Consider the following 14,982-nt stretch of genomic DNA (forward strand, 5'->3'; position numbering starts at 1 on the left):
ACCCTCAATTCCACTGGCTGGTGGAGTCTGTTCATGCCATTCCGGGGGTGCAGGAGACGGGAAAATCCCGACGCACCGTCACACCATCACACCCCTCAGTCTAGACTCTAGAGTCTGAAAGTGGAGGGGGAGCCGCACGTGTGGGAGATGGAAGGAGGGTGCAGGAATTTTGGGATGTGCCCGGGGTTCCCAGGATGGGACAGGGGCCTTTCAGTGGATTGGAGTTAGGATCAACGTTCCCTCTATTTTTCCCCATCCATGTGCAGAATACATTTTGTTCTGTGCACCGAGGCAGGTGCAGATGTGCACCACCAGGAGACACACAGGCTGCCGGCGGCTAGCGCTCTTCTAAACCAGCTGGGCAGCATTTGAATTTCTTCTGGGAGGCTGCACATACAGGGCCTGCTGGTCAGGATCCCTTCCCCACACCTAGAGTCGGAAGGGAAATCGCCTCTGTGCAAAGAACCAGAGATGACGCAGATGAACCCAACCCCAAAACTCCACCTCCGCCCCCTTCGCCCAGCTGCCAACCCAGCGTCAGGGAGTGATCCCAACCCACCTCACTCCTCAGGGCCGGGCAAACTGGGCCCATGCCCAGGGCACCATGGCCAGAGGGTGAGGGGCACCAGGGGATGGAGGGTACTGGGCAGTGGGGCAGGGTATGCTGGAAGCGCAGGGCTGGGGTGGGGGGCACAGGTGCAGGAAAGAGCAGGGGTTGGCATGAAGGGAGCACTGGGTACAATGCAGGGTTAGTGGTAAAGGGGGTACAGGACAGGGCGCAGGCCTGGGGAGCCTCTGGGGAAATGGGGGGTGCTATTCCCACGAGGTCAGAATACACAAGTTTGCCCAGGGTACCAATTTGCCCAAGGCCGGCCCTGCGCAATCCACCCCGGAGCCCAGAAATGCCCGGGGACTGGCCGTCACGGCACCAGACGGGGTGCAATGGCCGGGGGGAGCGGGCACAAAGGGCCCCCCATACTGATACCCAGCTGCCAAGCAACAGGCTGCGTCCTGCTCAGAGCCAGATGCTCCGGGGAGCCAGGGCAGGGGGGCTGCCTGGTGTCTTGCACAGAATCAGAGCCACAGCTGGACGCCAGAGGGAGCCAGGCCTCCGGGCGTGTGCAGGGGAGTCTAGGCTGGCCCCGGGGTCAGGATCCGGGCTGTCGGCTGCCCAGGGCACGGCCAGTCCAGGGAGGGCTCCCCCAGCAGGGACTGCAGAGGGAGAGCCCGGAGCGGGGAGAATACCCCAGAACAGAAGCAGAGGGGCAGCCGAGTGAGTATCTGCAAAACCAACGCGGAGGCCTTAGCGGCTAGCGGCTGTATTGGGGCACCAGCTTTCATGGGACCCCCCTCCCTTGGGCAGATCCCAGCGGAGAGTCGCTTGCCCAGTGGCCCCCAGGGGGAGCAGTCGGAATTATTTTGCTCCAGCGCTGCCGTCAGTGTCTCCAAGGAGACAAACCTTAAGGGCCAAGGGGGGAGGCGACCTTGCCCCAAAAGGGGCTCGCTGAACGTTTCTGAATCTCCCCAGCCCCCGTGAACCCGGCCTGTCCCCTCAGTGCGGGGGCACCCGCCCCGGGGATGCTGGGAAACAAAGCCTCAGCAGCGGTGCCCGCTGGGCATCTCACGGCACTTTCACTTCCCCATGAGGCCCTACCTCAGGAGGGGATATGGATCTGTCCCCCGCACACACACACGCCGAACACAGCCACCTCTGGGGTGGAGCATGGCAGCCACTGAACAGCTGAGTGGAACGCTCCTGGAGAGCGGGGCGCTGGCACCTGTCAGAGCAGGCTGCATCCAGTTGAAGAGCCCTGAGGTGCTGGCCCCTGGCAGCATTGCCCTGGCTGAGAACACGCACCTGGCAGGGGGCAGGGAATCTGTCCGTATGGGCTGGAATTGGGGGCAGCGAGTCCCCACAAAGCCACATTTTAGCCGGGTGAAATAAGGCTCCGGACAGCGTCCCTGGAGGCGTCACGTGGATCCCCACTGCTGCCACCAATTCTGTAGGCAGCCTTGGGCAAGACCCTTGCTCGGCCTGTCTTTGTTTGCTCAACCCTCCTTCTCCCTCCTTTGTCTAGCTAGACCCCGAGCTCCTTGGGAGACGGGCTGGCAGGGCCTGTGCCGGGCCTGGCACAACAGGGCCGGGTGTCTCCGAGGCATCATTGTGACAGACAAGGGATATTTGCATTGTCCGCCCCAGCGCCACCCTCGCTGCTGCACGCCCACCGAGAGCCCCAGGCTGCTGCTGGCTGGGTCACGGATTTGCCACCTTTCTCTGGCTAAAAGTGTTTGCAGGTGGGGGGGGCTGTCGGGCTCTTTAATCTCTTACCGGCACATTTGACATCACCGCCGTCCCTGCCCTGCTGCCCCCGCTCCAAGGACACCAGGTGAGGGCCAGACAAGGCCTCCCAGAGGCCCAGCTGCTGCTCCCGCAAGGACAGGAGCCTGGAGTCCCCTTTAACGAACTCCGCCGGCCCCTCCTCTCTGCCCGCCCCCGGGCGGTGGAGCCTTGAGCCCACGGCTCGGGCACCCAATCGGCAGGCGCTGGCCAGGCATTATAAGAGGGTTGCCAGGGGGCGCCGGCCAGACCCAGCGGGGAGCAGGGAGGCAGAGCTGGGGGCCAGGGGCTGGGGCCAGCGACAAGCAGAGGGGCTGGGGAGGATGGAGCACCCAGCTGGAAGGAGGGCGCAGGGAGCCAGCCTGAGCTACTTCATCCAGGATCCAGGCACCGGGACGCTGTACAGGAGGGGGCAGCTCTTGGGGAAGGTACCTTGTATCTGCTTGGTTAAGCCCCCCCCCCCCCCAGACTTCCTCCTCCCAGCTGTTAGGGGGAGAGTCTGAACCCAGCTGAGAGGGTGGCTTCTCCTCTGGGCCGGTCATGGGTTCAACCCTCCCCCCTCCACCGTGAGGCATTGTCTCCTCCAAGGTGGCTGGGGAAACTGAGGCACGAGGCGAGCGTTTGGCCCAGGGTCATCAAATCCGTGACGGAGCTGGGTCCTGACCCCAGGAGCCTGGTGCCCCCCGCCCCTCCCCCGCCAGAGCCACTAGGCAGCGCTGCCTTCGCAGAGCCGGGATGAGATATCCCACCCCCCCCCCTCCGCGGGGCTGTACAAGAGCTGATATGGGGAGTCGCTGCACAAATCCCCGTCCCCTTCTCTGTTCTTAGCCCGTCGGGCCCCTGCCGCCGGGAATGGGTTCAACTCCTCCCCCTTCCCCCGCGTCACCTCCAGTGTCGCTGGGGAAACTGAGGCACGAGCCAGGCCGGGTGATGGGCCCAAGGTCATCTAATCCATGACCTCATTGCTCTGCCACACAGCCCTGGCCCCCGCGTTGTGGCAGAGGCGAGGAGAGCCCGGGGCGGGAGGCCCCCTCGGCCGGCCACGCTGCCCCCCCGCGTATCCCGGCAAGGGGGGGGTCAGAGCTAGCCATGGGACCCCCTGGGTCCCCGCCCCTCCAGGGGGGAATGAGCCTTCGCTGCTGCCCCCGGCAAGGGAGGCGCTCCCCGGACGAGCCCCACAGGGCGGGGGGGCAGGACGCAGCCCCCCCCCCAGCCTAGCCCCCCTCACGGCTCCTGCTTGCGCGCAGGGCGCTTTCGGCCGGTGCTACAAGTTCACGGACAGATCCACGGGCCGGGTCTTCGCCGCCAAGATCGTCCCCCGGGACCGCGTCTCCCAGCTGGGCCGGGGCAAGGTGAGCAGGGCGGGGGGGGGCCCTCTAGCCCGGCCAGAGAGGAGGGGTCTGTGCCCCCCCCATCCTCCCAGCTGGGCCGGGCCAGGTGAGCAGGGCGGGGGGGCCCTCTAGCCCGGCCAGAGAGGAGGGGTCTGTGCCCCCCCATCCTCCCAGCTGGGCCCTGCTCCGCCTTCCCCCAGCTGGGAACTCTGGGGGGGGGGAGGTTAACCCTTTCCTTGCCAGCCTCGGGGTCACTCGATTCCCCCTCCCCCGCCAAGCCCCGTTCCCAAGCGGGGGGGGGGTAACTCCCGGTGTAAACAAAGACCCCCCCCCAGCCTGTCCACATGCCCCTTGTTCTCACCATCCCCCAGCCCGGGGGGGAGGGGGTCGCCCAGCCCCCTGCAGAGTTGCTGTCCCTCAGCATCCCAGAGCCAACCGCTGGCCCCATGCAGGGATGAGTCCGGGCAGGGTGAGTCCCCGTCTCATTCCTACAGGGGGCACCAGAGAGTCCCTCTCTAGAGTGTGACTCAGCTGTTGGTTCCACCCCAGAGCCAGCTGCATTTTGGCAGTAGAGGTGCGATTTCCCCGCCCCCTGCGCCCATTGCCCACTGCTTTGGCCTCCCTTTGCCCCAAGAGACGTCTGATCTCGTTGGCCTGGCAGTCTCGCTGTCGTTTTCACCAGCTCGTGTTGGCATCGACCAAAGCGCAGGACTGCTGTGGGCTTGCTGGGTTCTGACTGTCACGAAATGGCCAGGGGTGGGTGGACATGCACAGCTGCCATCTCTGGGCTGGGATCTGAGCTGCAGGGCTGTGTGTCATAGACCCTGTGCTGCGCGCCATTAACGGGATTCTCCTATCGCTCAAGGAGCCAATGGGAGCAGGATGCGCTGGATTCGATCCCTACAGCTGCCGGAGCAATCCCAGGGGCTGTGTGCTAGGCCCCAGGGACACGCAGCCCCATGCTGTTGTGTGTGTCTGTGTGTGCACGCCCAGGGACACGCAGCCCCATGCTGTTGTGTGTGTCTGTGTGTGCACGCCCAGGGAAACGCAGCCCCATGCCGTTGTGTGTGTGTGTGTGTGCACGCGCGCCCCGGGACACGTGGCCCCATGCTGTTGTGTGTGTGTGTGTGTGAGGCCAGGGACATGCAGCCCCATGCCGTTGTGTGTGTGTGTGTGTGTGCACACGCACCCCGGGACACGCGGCCCCATGCTGTTGTGTGTGTGTGTGTGTGCGCCCAGGGACACGCAGCCCCATGCTGTTGTGTGTGAGTGTGTGTGAGGCCAGGGACACGCAGCCCCATGCTGTTGTGTGTGAGTGTGTGTGAGGCCAGGGACACGCGGCCCCATGCTGTTGTGTGTGAGTGTGTGTGCGCGCCCAGGGACACGTGGCCCCATGCTGGTGTGTGTGTGTGTGTGTGTGTGTGTGTGTGTGTGTGCGCCCAGGGACACATGGCCCCATGCCATGGTGTGTGTGTGTGTGCGCCCCAGGACACATGGCCCCATGCCGTTGTGTGTGTGTGCGCCCAGGAACACGCAGCCCCATGCCATGGTGTGTGTGTGTGTGTGTGCGCCCTGGGACACAGGGCTCCATGCCATTGTGTGTGTGTGTGTGTGTGTGTGCGTGTGTGTGTACATGCACCCTGGGACACAGGGACCCATGCCGTTGTGTGTGTGTGTGTGCTCTGGGACACGCGGCCCCATGCCGTTGTGTGTGTGTGTGTGTGTGCACGCGCGCTCCGGGACATGGGGCCCCATGCCGTTGTGTGTGTGTGTGTGTGTGTGTGTGTGTGTGTGTGTGTGTGTGTTTTCCTGGGCGATTCTAGCTGACTCCAGCGCTTCCGGCGAAAGAGCCCGTGTCTGCAATTCTCCTCCCGCAGGTCGAGAAGGAAATCGAACTGCACAGCCACCTGTGTCACCCCCACGTCGTGGGCTTTCACCGGCACTTTGCTGACCAGGACAACATCTACATGATCCTGGAGTACTGCAGCCGCAAGGTGAGCCGGGGCGGGCCCAGGGCCTCTCCGGGGACGGGCGCTGAGCCCCAGGCGGACAGATCCCTCCACTCAGCACCTTCCCGCTGGTTGTACTATTGGCTTCCGTTCAAAGCCGGGCACCGTAGGGACTTACATACTGGGGTGTTTCTCCGGAACCCTTTGCCAGTCGCCCCCGGCCTGCAAGAGCAGGAAGGATCTGCTGGAGAAATTTGTGTTTTCAAAGTGCAAAGAGAGAAAGTGTCTGACCATCTGAGCAGGGAGGGGAGAGACCATGAAATGGATCCAACCAATCATCAGTAACAAACCAGCTGGCCATCTCTCATTTCAGCCCAGGGGCCTGGCTCTGCCCCCCTCCAAATGCCCCCCAGTGCAGGAGGGGCGTGGCTGGAGAGGGCTGGAACCGGCGATCTGCCTGCAGCATCAGGGCGGGTTTGTGTCACTTAGAGCAACCCCTAGGCTGCTCTAAGTGACGCGGGGCCAGTGGAAGAGTTCCCGGGAGCGGCCGCGGACTCCCTCCAAACACAGCTATAGCGAGTGCTGCTCCCTTCGGGGGGGGGGGGGGAGTCAGGCTGATTTTCCAGGCCTGACTCTTTTAGCCAGCCAAATGCAGGGCAGGGCAGCGTTCAGGAGCGATCGTAGAGTCGCAAACCTGCTTCCAGCAACTCCACTGGACCCTCCGGCAAGCAGAGAGAGGCTGGAGCCGCGAGCGACATCAGGCCCCGGGGGTTGGGGGAGGGCTCTGATTCTGGCACCCATCTAATCTGTCCCCAAAAGGCGGGGCAGGGGCTCCCAGCCTCCCAGACCACGCCGGTACGGCCCGTGGGCTGTGCGGAACCTGACCTGGCGCTGAAGCTGGCTTCCTCTCCTCACCCCCAGTCCCTTGCCCACGTTCTGAAGGCCAGAAATAGTCTGACGGAGCCGGAGGTCCGATACTACCTGCGGCAGATCATCGCGGGGCTGCGCTACCTCCACCGGCAGGGTCTCATCCACCGCGACCTTAAACTGAGTACGTGGAACAAGCCCGGGGCTGGCTGGAGGCCAGGGCGACACTGGGGGGGGGGGGGTTCCCAAAAGGGGTAGGGGCCTCGCGAGCAAAGTGTGTGGAGCAAGCTGGTACCACCTCCGGGCTCCTGCCTGCTGAACAGGTGGCTGTGAGCAAGCTGCTGGTGGAGGGGGCCACATTTCATCCACCCCCCCTCAGTCCTCGCTTAAGGAGTGGCCCTGCTGTGGGACTGCAATGAGAGAGGAGGGCAGTATTGTCTAGTAGTCACAGCCAGGGCCTGGGACGCTGGACTCGGTTCTACGCCGAGTGTGGGAACAAAAGAACATAAGAGCGACCAGACCAAAGGTCCAGCCAACCCAGTGTCCCATCTTCCAACTATGCCAGTGCCAGGTCACAACAGGGAATCCTCACGTGATCCCTCCCCTGTGACCCATTTCCAGACAAACAGAGGCCAGGGACCCCATCCTTACCCCTCCTGGCTAATAGCCACTGATGGACCCAACCTCCATGAATCTCTCTAGCTCTTTTTTGAACCCTGTTCAAGTCCTAATCTTTACCACATCCTCTGGCGAGGAGTTCCACAGGTTGTGCGCAGTGTGAAGACAAACTTCCTTGGCTTTGTTTTAAACCTGCTGCCTATTAATTGCATTTGGTGACCCCTAGTTCTTATATTGTGAGAATAAGTCAACAACTTTTCCTTATTCACTTTTCCCACACCGGTCATGGTTTTATAGACCTCGATCCTATCCCCTGAAAAGTCTCTGGTTTTTTAAGAGACTTGGGAAGAGAGAGGGGCGCAGCAGGCTGGCGTGTGGGGAGGCCTGAGGGTTGGGGCTTCTCTCCAGCTGTGAGGATTGTGGAGCAGGTGGGTCTGGGGTCCAGTAGGTGGGGGGAACGGAGGAACCATGGGGGTTGGGACTCAGGACTCCTGAGTTCTTTTTCCCACTGCCATGGGACAGGAGGGCAGTATGGTCTAGTAGTCACAGGCAAGGGTCTGGGAAGCAGGTCCCCTGGGTCCTATACTAGAGGCAGGTGCCTTCTTCTTAGCCCTCCCCCCCGCCCGTGCAGTGAGGACCATGGGGCTGAGTCCCCCTGAGCAGCAGTGAAGGGGTTAATCGTCTCTTGCCCTCTGGGTACCCTGGGCCTTGGCCTCTGAGCCCCTCCGGAAGGGGGCCGGAGAGGGGGTTATATAAATACTCTGGCAGGCGGCCGCTGGCTCGTGGCTCTCCGCGCCGGGAGCGAATGCCAGCCGCGTGACTTCATGCTCTGAGCGGGAGCCGAGCAGCGATCCATGTAGGGGCTGCTCGCGGGGGCGGGCGATCCGGGGGGACCCCCAGCTGCCGCCTGTCCCTGATACCCCCAGCTGCCCCCCCCCCCCGCCTGGAGAGGGCCTTGTGCCCATGATGTCTCGCTCCCCTGCGGCGTGTACAAGCTTTCCCCGGGTAGTGGACTCCCCGTCTCCAGAGCCCCCCGGCTGTCCCCCGGCCTCCCCTGTTGCTAAAATCGATGCTCCCTGCAGCGTGGTCTAGTGGTTAGAGCCGGGGAGCCAGGATGTCAGGGTTCTGTTCCCAGCCCTGCTATTGCTCCCCTGTGTGATCGGAGCCACTCCTTCCCTGCCCCGGCTCCGTGCCTCAGTTTCCCCTCCCCCATCAAGGCGGCCCAGGGTACACTTGGCGACTGACCTCTCTGACCCGCCCAGGTAACTTCTTCCTCACCAAGAACATGCAGGTGAAGATCGGAGACCTGGGGCTGGCGACGAGGGAGGGGCAGGCCGGCCGGAGGTGGGGGTGAGTGCTGGTCCCCCGCAGCCTGCAGCCCCCGGGGGCACTCCGGGCACTCACCTCCTGTCGCTCTCCCCTGCAGTGTGGTGTGCGGGACCCCCAACTACCTGGCCCCCGAGGTGGTTGCCAAGCAGGGGCACTCCTTCCAGTCCGACATCTGGGCCCTGGGCTGCATCATGTGAGCCGAGCGCCCGGCTGGGGTGGGCAGGGCTGGGTCGGGGGGAGAGAGCGGTGTGCGGAGAGTTCTGCCTCTGTGGGGTGACCTGGTCCCAGGGTGGGGGGCTGGCTGGGTCAGAGGGGTGGGGAAGGAGGTATGGGGCATTCCGCCTCTATGGGGCACCAGCTCCGATCCAGCCCCATAGCAGGGGACTGGCTGGGTCAGAGGAGTAGGGAACGGGGTATGGGGTATTCCACCTCTATGGGGCACCAGCTCCGATCCAGCCCCATAGCAGGGGACTGGCTGGGTCAGAGGGGTAGGGAATGGGGTATGGGGTATTCCACCTCTATGGGTCACCAGCTCCGATCCAGCCCCATAGCAGGGGACTGGCTGGGTCAGAGGAGTAGGGAACGGGGTATGGGGCATTCCGCCTCTATGGAGCACCAGCTCCGATCCAGCCCCATAGCAGGGGACTGGCTGGGTCAGAGGGGTGGGGAAGGGGGTATGGGGCATTCCGCCTCTATGGGGCACCAGCTCCGATCCAGCCCCATAGCAGGGGACTGGCTGGGTCAGAGGGGTGGGGAAGGGGGTATGGGGCATTCCGCCTCTATGGGGCACCAACTCCGATCCAGCCCCATAGCAGGGGACTGGCTGGGTCAGAGGAGTAGGGAACGGGGTATGGGGCATTCCGCCTCTATGGAGCACCAACTCCGATCCAGCCCCATAGCAGGGGACTGGCTGGGTCAGAGGAGTAGGGAACGGGGTATGGGGCATTCTGCCTCTATGGAGCACCAGCTCCGATCCAGCCCCATAGCAGGGGACTGGCTGGGTCAGAGGGGTGGGGAAGGGGGTATGGGGCATTCCGCCTCTATGGGGCACCAGCTCCGATCCAGCCCCATAGCAGGGGACTGGCTGGGTCAGAGGAGTAGGGAATGGGGTATGGGGCATTCCGCCTCTATGGAGCACCAGCTCCGATCCAGCCCCATGGGGACGCGCTGATTGGTTGCCGGTGCTCGCCTTGCTGCTCCGGGCAGGCTCTGATTGGCTGCCTTCCCTCGCCCCAGGTACACGGCTCTGACGGGCTGCGCCCCCTTCGAGACGACCCCCAGGCCGGAGATGTACCGGTGCATCCGGGAGGGCCGGTACCCCGCCCCCAGCCACCTCTCGCCCAGCGCCCGGAAGCTGATCGCCCGCCTGCTGGCGCCCAACCCCTCCGAGCGGCCCAGCCTGGACGAGGTGCTGGAGCACGAGTTCTTCACCGAGGTGCGGGCACTGCCGGGGGCGGGCGGGGGCCCCTATCCCGAGCAGCTCCGCGGGGCCGTGGCCCGCTCCCCACGCCACTCACTGGACGGGGGCCGCGTGCGCCCTGCTGGGGGCCCCGGGGGTGCCCGAGGTGCCCGTGACGGGGCGGTGCCTGCTCGTGGTGGGGGGAGGGGATGCACGGCGGTACCCCGACTCTGCGGGTGGGCCGGGCGTGGAGTGACGTGGCTCTCGTCTCCCAGGGATTCACGCCCGACAAGCTGCCCTGCCGCGCCTGCCGCTCGGTGCCCGTCCTCGCCCTGCCCGGCCGGCTCAGCCAGCTCCTGCAGAAGGCGGCCCAGGTGCTGTTCGGGGGGTGCCAGGAGCCCCGGGCAGGTGAGTCCAGTGGGCGCCCCGCTTCCCCCGTACTCCAAGCCGGGCCTGGCAGCGCCCACCTCACATCCCAGCCCCTCTGTGTCCCCTCCAGGTCGCCCGGTGCCCGCGGAGGAGCCGGGGAGCCCGACCCAGCCCAGCGAGGTAGGAGGGGGCCACGGGGAGGGACGTGGTGGGGGATCTGCAGCCCCGGCTCTCCCCTCTCTCCCCGGCCAGGTGCAGAGAGGTGGTGCCCAGGCCGGCCCCCTCCCGGAGGCCCCCAGCCGGTTCCCCATCCAGCTGCTCATGGCCAGCGCCCTCGGGCCCAGCCGCTCCGGTGCCGACTGTAAGTGGATGGTGGGTTCCCAGGGCCCATGGAGGGGTCGCTGGGGGGGCTGCCCCTCAGGCTGGCCCTGGGGTGCCCCCAGCTCGTGGGGAGCAGAGGCAGCTGCAGGGGACACCCCAGGTTGTTCAGTGGCCCCTGCTCCGGCCGGCGGGGGGGGGGCAGGGGAGGAAGCAAGGCTGTGGCCACCCCCAAGGCTGGGGGGGGGGAGGGCCTTGCTCCTTACAGCTTGGGAAGGGGCGGCCGGGGACAGACCAGCCTCTCGCTCTTGGCTGCAGACATCGGGGGCCAATGCCTGCCGGGAGGGGGTGGGCTGAGCCCTGCTGGGGATCGGGCCCTGGGGGGCCCCCAAACCAGACACCGCCCTGGGGAGGCTGCATGGCAGGGGCCCCAGGAGCCTGCTGCGGGGATCGCTGCAGTATGAGCCCCCTCCCCCGAAGGAGCACCACACCCCCCCCCCCCGCCCGTGGGGCTCCCCCCAGCTTGCCTCACTGCTTCCCATTGGCTGGCGGGGCAGTCACTCCTTGTGGGGGCGGGGTTTAGGGCAGGTGAGCACATGGGGCTGGCTGAGCAGAGAAATGTGGCCACATTGCCTAGTGGTTAGAGGGGGTGGGAGTCAGGGCTCCGGGGTTCTCTCCCCGGCTCTGGCAGAGGTGGGGGCTGGAAGTCGGGGAGCAGGGGGCTGCCCTGATCCTGGGCCCGTCTCTGCAGGCTGGAGCGTGGCGAGGGCGCTGGAGTCCGTCACCCGCGTGCTGAGCAGATGCCTGGAGAACATGCCGCCGGGTAAGAGGGGCCCCGGTGCCGGAGACCCACAAACCCCCCACGCCCGGCTCCATCGTCCCCTGGGCCTGCCTCAGCCCAGGCACCGGATATGGGGGGCACAGTCTGGGCTCCAGGCGCCCACCTGCTCTGTCAGGGCCTGTCCCCAGCTGCCTGGGCACCGGAGGCCTGTGGGGGTCTCGGCCCCGCCTCACGCTCCCGTTTCCCCTCCTGCAGCCGAGCACAACCCCAGGCAGAGCCCGGCGCCCCCCGGGCCCTGGGTCACCAGGTGGGTGGATTGTTCCCACCGGTACGGCTTCGGCTACCGGCTCTCGGACGGCTCCACAGGCGCCCTGCTCACCGACGGCACCCACCTGGCCTTCTGCCCGCGGCCGCCGTAGGTACCCGGGCCCCCGGAGGGCCTCCTGCCCTTGCCCCCTGGGGTACCTGCCGGGCCCCCTGCCCTTGCCCCCTGGGGTACCTGCCGGGCCCCCTGCCCTTGCCCCCTGGGGTACCTGCTGGGCCCCCTGCCCCTGCTGCCTGGGGTACCTGCCGGGCCCCCTACCCCTGCCCTCCTGGGGTACCTGCCGGGCCCCCTGCCCTCCTGGGGTACCTGCTGGGCCCCCTGCCCCTGCTGCCTGGGGTACCTGCCGGGCCCCCTACCCCTGCCCTCCTGGGGTACCTGCCGGGCCCCCTGCCCTCCTGGGGTACCCGCTGGGCCCCCTGCCCCCTGGGGTACCCGCCGGGCCCCCTGCCCCTGCCCCCTGGGGTACCTGTCAGGCCTCCTGCCCCTGCCCCCTGGGGTACCTGCCGGGCCCCCTGCCCCACTGAGGTACCTGTCAGGCCCCCTGCCCCCTGGGGTACCCACCGGGCCCTCTGCCCACGGCCACGGTAGGTACCCAGGCACCTGATGGGCCCCCTGCCCCTGGGAAACCCGCCGGGCCCTCTGCCCCCCAGGGCACCCGCCTGGCCCTCTATCTCTGGGACACTCGCCTGGCTCACCCTCTGCCCCCCAGCACTGCCTTGCCACCTCCCAGCCTCTGCACAATCAGTATCACCCCCTCTTGGACTTCCACCCCTCCTCCGCCCAGGCCGCAATGGATACTTCCTCCCCCTCCCCCCAGCCCTCTGCTCAACCCCCCGACACCCCCTCGCCCGGGGACCTGCCTGGCCCCTCCCAGCCCCTGACCCCCAGGCTGCTGCTCCGGCCCCACAGCTGCCTGCATCTGCCTTCCAGGCGGGTCTGCTACTGCCCGGGGCGCGGGGAGGCCGTGTCCTTCCCCCCAAGCGCCGTGCCCGCCTCCCTGGCCGCCAAGATGGGCACCCTGCACTTCTTCTCCCAGTACATGCAGCAGCGGCTGCTGGAGGTGAGGCCCCGGGGCTGGGGGACCCTGGGCCGGGAGCAGGGGAGATGCCGGTGGCGGCTGGGTGGGGCCCCGGGGCAGAACTGCATGTGCCCGGCCTGTGCTGCGCCCGCTCGGAGGGGGCCCGGCCATGGCCGTAGCAGGGGCCCGAGGGATACGGGGCTGAGCCCCTGGTGGATTTCCCAGCCCCTCTGGGTCGGGCCCATGGGGGACTGTAAGGGGGAGCCACACTCAGTGCCCCCCCCAGCCCAGCCTGCGGACTCTGCTCCTGCTGACAGGAGGGGAACGAGCCGGGGGGTCCCCGCAGCCCCACAGCCCCCTGTCTCCTGTGCTGCACCAAGTCGGACAGGGCGCTGCTCATGCTCTTCAGCAATGGGATGCTGCAGGTAATCCCCCGGCGTGCCCCCTCCCCCGGTGCGCCCCCCACATCCCCCGGCGTGCCCCCTCCCCCGGTGCGCCCCCCACATCCCGCGGCGTGCCCCCTCCCCCGGTGCGCCCCCCACATCCCCCGGCGTGCCCCCTCCCCCGGTGCGCCCCCCACATCCCCTGGCATGCCCCGAGCCGACTCCCCCCTCCCCTGGTGTGTCCCTGAGTCGGCTCCCCCCTCCCTTGGTGCGCCCCTGAGCTGGCTCTCCCCCTCCCCCGGCGCGCCCCCCACATCCCCCGGCGTGCCCCCTGAACCCCCTCCCGTGGTGCGCCCCAAGCCGGCTCCTCCCTCCCCCAGTGCACACCCAAGCCCCCTTTCCCCTCCCCCAGTGCACCCCCTGAACCAGCTCTCCCCAACCCTCAGCGCACCCCTGAGCCCCCTCCGCTCTCCCCCGGCGCGCCCCCTGATCTGGCTCCCGAACCCCCTGGCACGCCCCCTGATCCGGCTCCCCCCGTCCCCCAATGCGCCCCCCTGAGTCCCCTCCCCTGCTGCGCTCCCCGGGTTCTGGCTCCCCCAGCCCGACAGGCAGACCGAGGTGTCACAGGTGAAACGAGCTGGACAGGCTCAGCCATGTTCCACCCTCCCCGGGGGCTGCAGCCCACCCTGCGCTGCTGGACTGAGGGGCCAGGCCCCGTCGAGCTCCCCCCACGCGGCCCCGGGGCCCCTCCCTGCAGCAGGGCTGGAGGGCAGCGGCCGGGGTCTTGGTGTGTCGGGGGCGTAGGTGGGAGGGCACCTGGGGGCTGGCGGTTGGGGGGCAGAACTAGAAAGGGAAGGGGGGGCAGGAGCCTCCGACCGTCAGAGCCCCCTAGGGCCCGGAGGGCTGGTCCCATTGTCTGAGCCCGGCTGCAGGGCCTCGCCCCGGTGTGTGCGATTAGTTGGTTAGTGGCCTGGGGGTTATTAACCCTCTCCTGGCCCAGGCCCCGTGGGACGCTGCCTCCCTCGCTCTCCCCTCTCTGCCCCACAGATCAACTTCTATCGGGAGCGCACCAAGCTGGTGCTGGGCTGCCCGGGCGGCGGGCGCCTCCTGACCTTCCTGGACCAGCAGCGCGTCGGGGCCACCTTCCCGCTGGGCGCCCTGGCGGCGGGGGGCTGCGAGCCGGCCCTGCGGGAGCGCCTGCAGTACGCCCTGGCCCTGGCCCGCTGCCTGTAGCACCTCCACTGCCCCCCAGCGCCAGGCCGGGCAGGGGCACGGACGGGGGCGGCTGAGGTCACGGCGTGGCCCGGGGCAGGCCCATGAGGGGCCCCCATTGGATGCTCCCGGGAGAGGTGGGTCCTTTCCTCTCTGCCCCTTGCGCCCCTGAACCCGGAGGTGCCCAATGCCAGCTTCACCCAGCCATCCAGGCTCTGGGGCACTATCTGGGCCGTGGCCTCTGGGGGTGGCTGGAGCAGCCGATGCAAGGGAGGGGCAGGCCAGGGAAACCCCAGAATGGCTGGGGGCGGCAGACAGTCGTACTGGGGAGGTTCCCGTGGGGTGTGGGGCTGGGCCAGGCTCTGTGCTGGCCGAGGACAGGGGCTGCCAAGCCAGGATCCCGCCCGTCTTGGGACCAGGCCGGGAAGGGGCACTGAAAGCCAAGCTTACGCCATGTGGGGGAGGCGCGCTGAGGAGGCTGGCAGCTCGGGGGGTGGGGGGGGAGAACCCAGGAGTCCATGGGAGGGGACAGCAGGGGGCCCATTGAGTCTGAACCCCTCTCCCCACCTGAGGAGACAGCCCGGCCCTGCCCAGGCTGCGGGTGAGGGTGGCACAGGGACCGGGGGGTGCTAGGGCTGGGAGGGGCCCTTGGCGCACATGTAGCCCAGCGCTGAGGGGTGCAGTGAAACAGATGGGATGGGGGGGCATGCGTAGATAGCGAGTGGGGGGCTATGGCAGAGCTGGG

General features: G+C 67.1%; 1 protein-coding gene across 5 annotated transcripts; it reads left to right on the forward strand.

The window, feature by feature from the left end:
- The first annotated feature begins 2,514 nt into the window (after positions 1–2,514).
- PLK5 (polo like kinase 5 (inactive)) lies at positions 2,515–14,715 on the forward strand. 5 transcript variants are annotated; one of them, XM_075902724.1, is made up of 15 exons: positions 2,575–2,766; positions 3,586–3,690; positions 5,547–5,663; positions 6,540–6,669; positions 8,366–8,453; positions 8,530–8,625; positions 9,669–9,867; positions 10,107–10,239; positions 10,331–10,380; positions 10,453–10,561; positions 11,270–11,341; positions 11,555–11,714; positions 12,555–12,684; positions 12,960–13,067; positions 14,073–14,715. In XM_075902724.1, the coding sequence occupies exons 1-15, from the start codon at positions 2,662–2,664 to the stop codon at positions 14,256–14,258; spliced, it is 1,788 nt and encodes a 595-aa protein (XP_075758839.1). In that variant the 5' UTR covers positions 2,575–2,661; the 3' UTR covers positions 14,259–14,715. The 5 variants fall into 5 exon arrangements, with proteins under 5 accessions (XP_075758841.1, XP_075758840.1, XP_075758839.1 ...); XM_075902726.1 differs by having other exon boundaries at positions 2,515–2,766; positions 10,331–10,561; XM_075902723.1 differs by lacking the exon at positions 10,331–10,380.
- Positions 14,716–14,982: the final 267 nt, after the last annotated feature.

The sequence above is a fragment of the Pelodiscus sinensis genome, chromosome 19, assembly GCF_049634645.1.
Source record: "Pelodiscus sinensis isolate JC-2024 chromosome 19, ASM4963464v1, whole genome shotgun sequence".
Classification (NCBI taxonomy): domain Eukaryota; kingdom Metazoa; phylum Chordata; order Testudines; family Trionychidae; genus Pelodiscus; species Pelodiscus sinensis.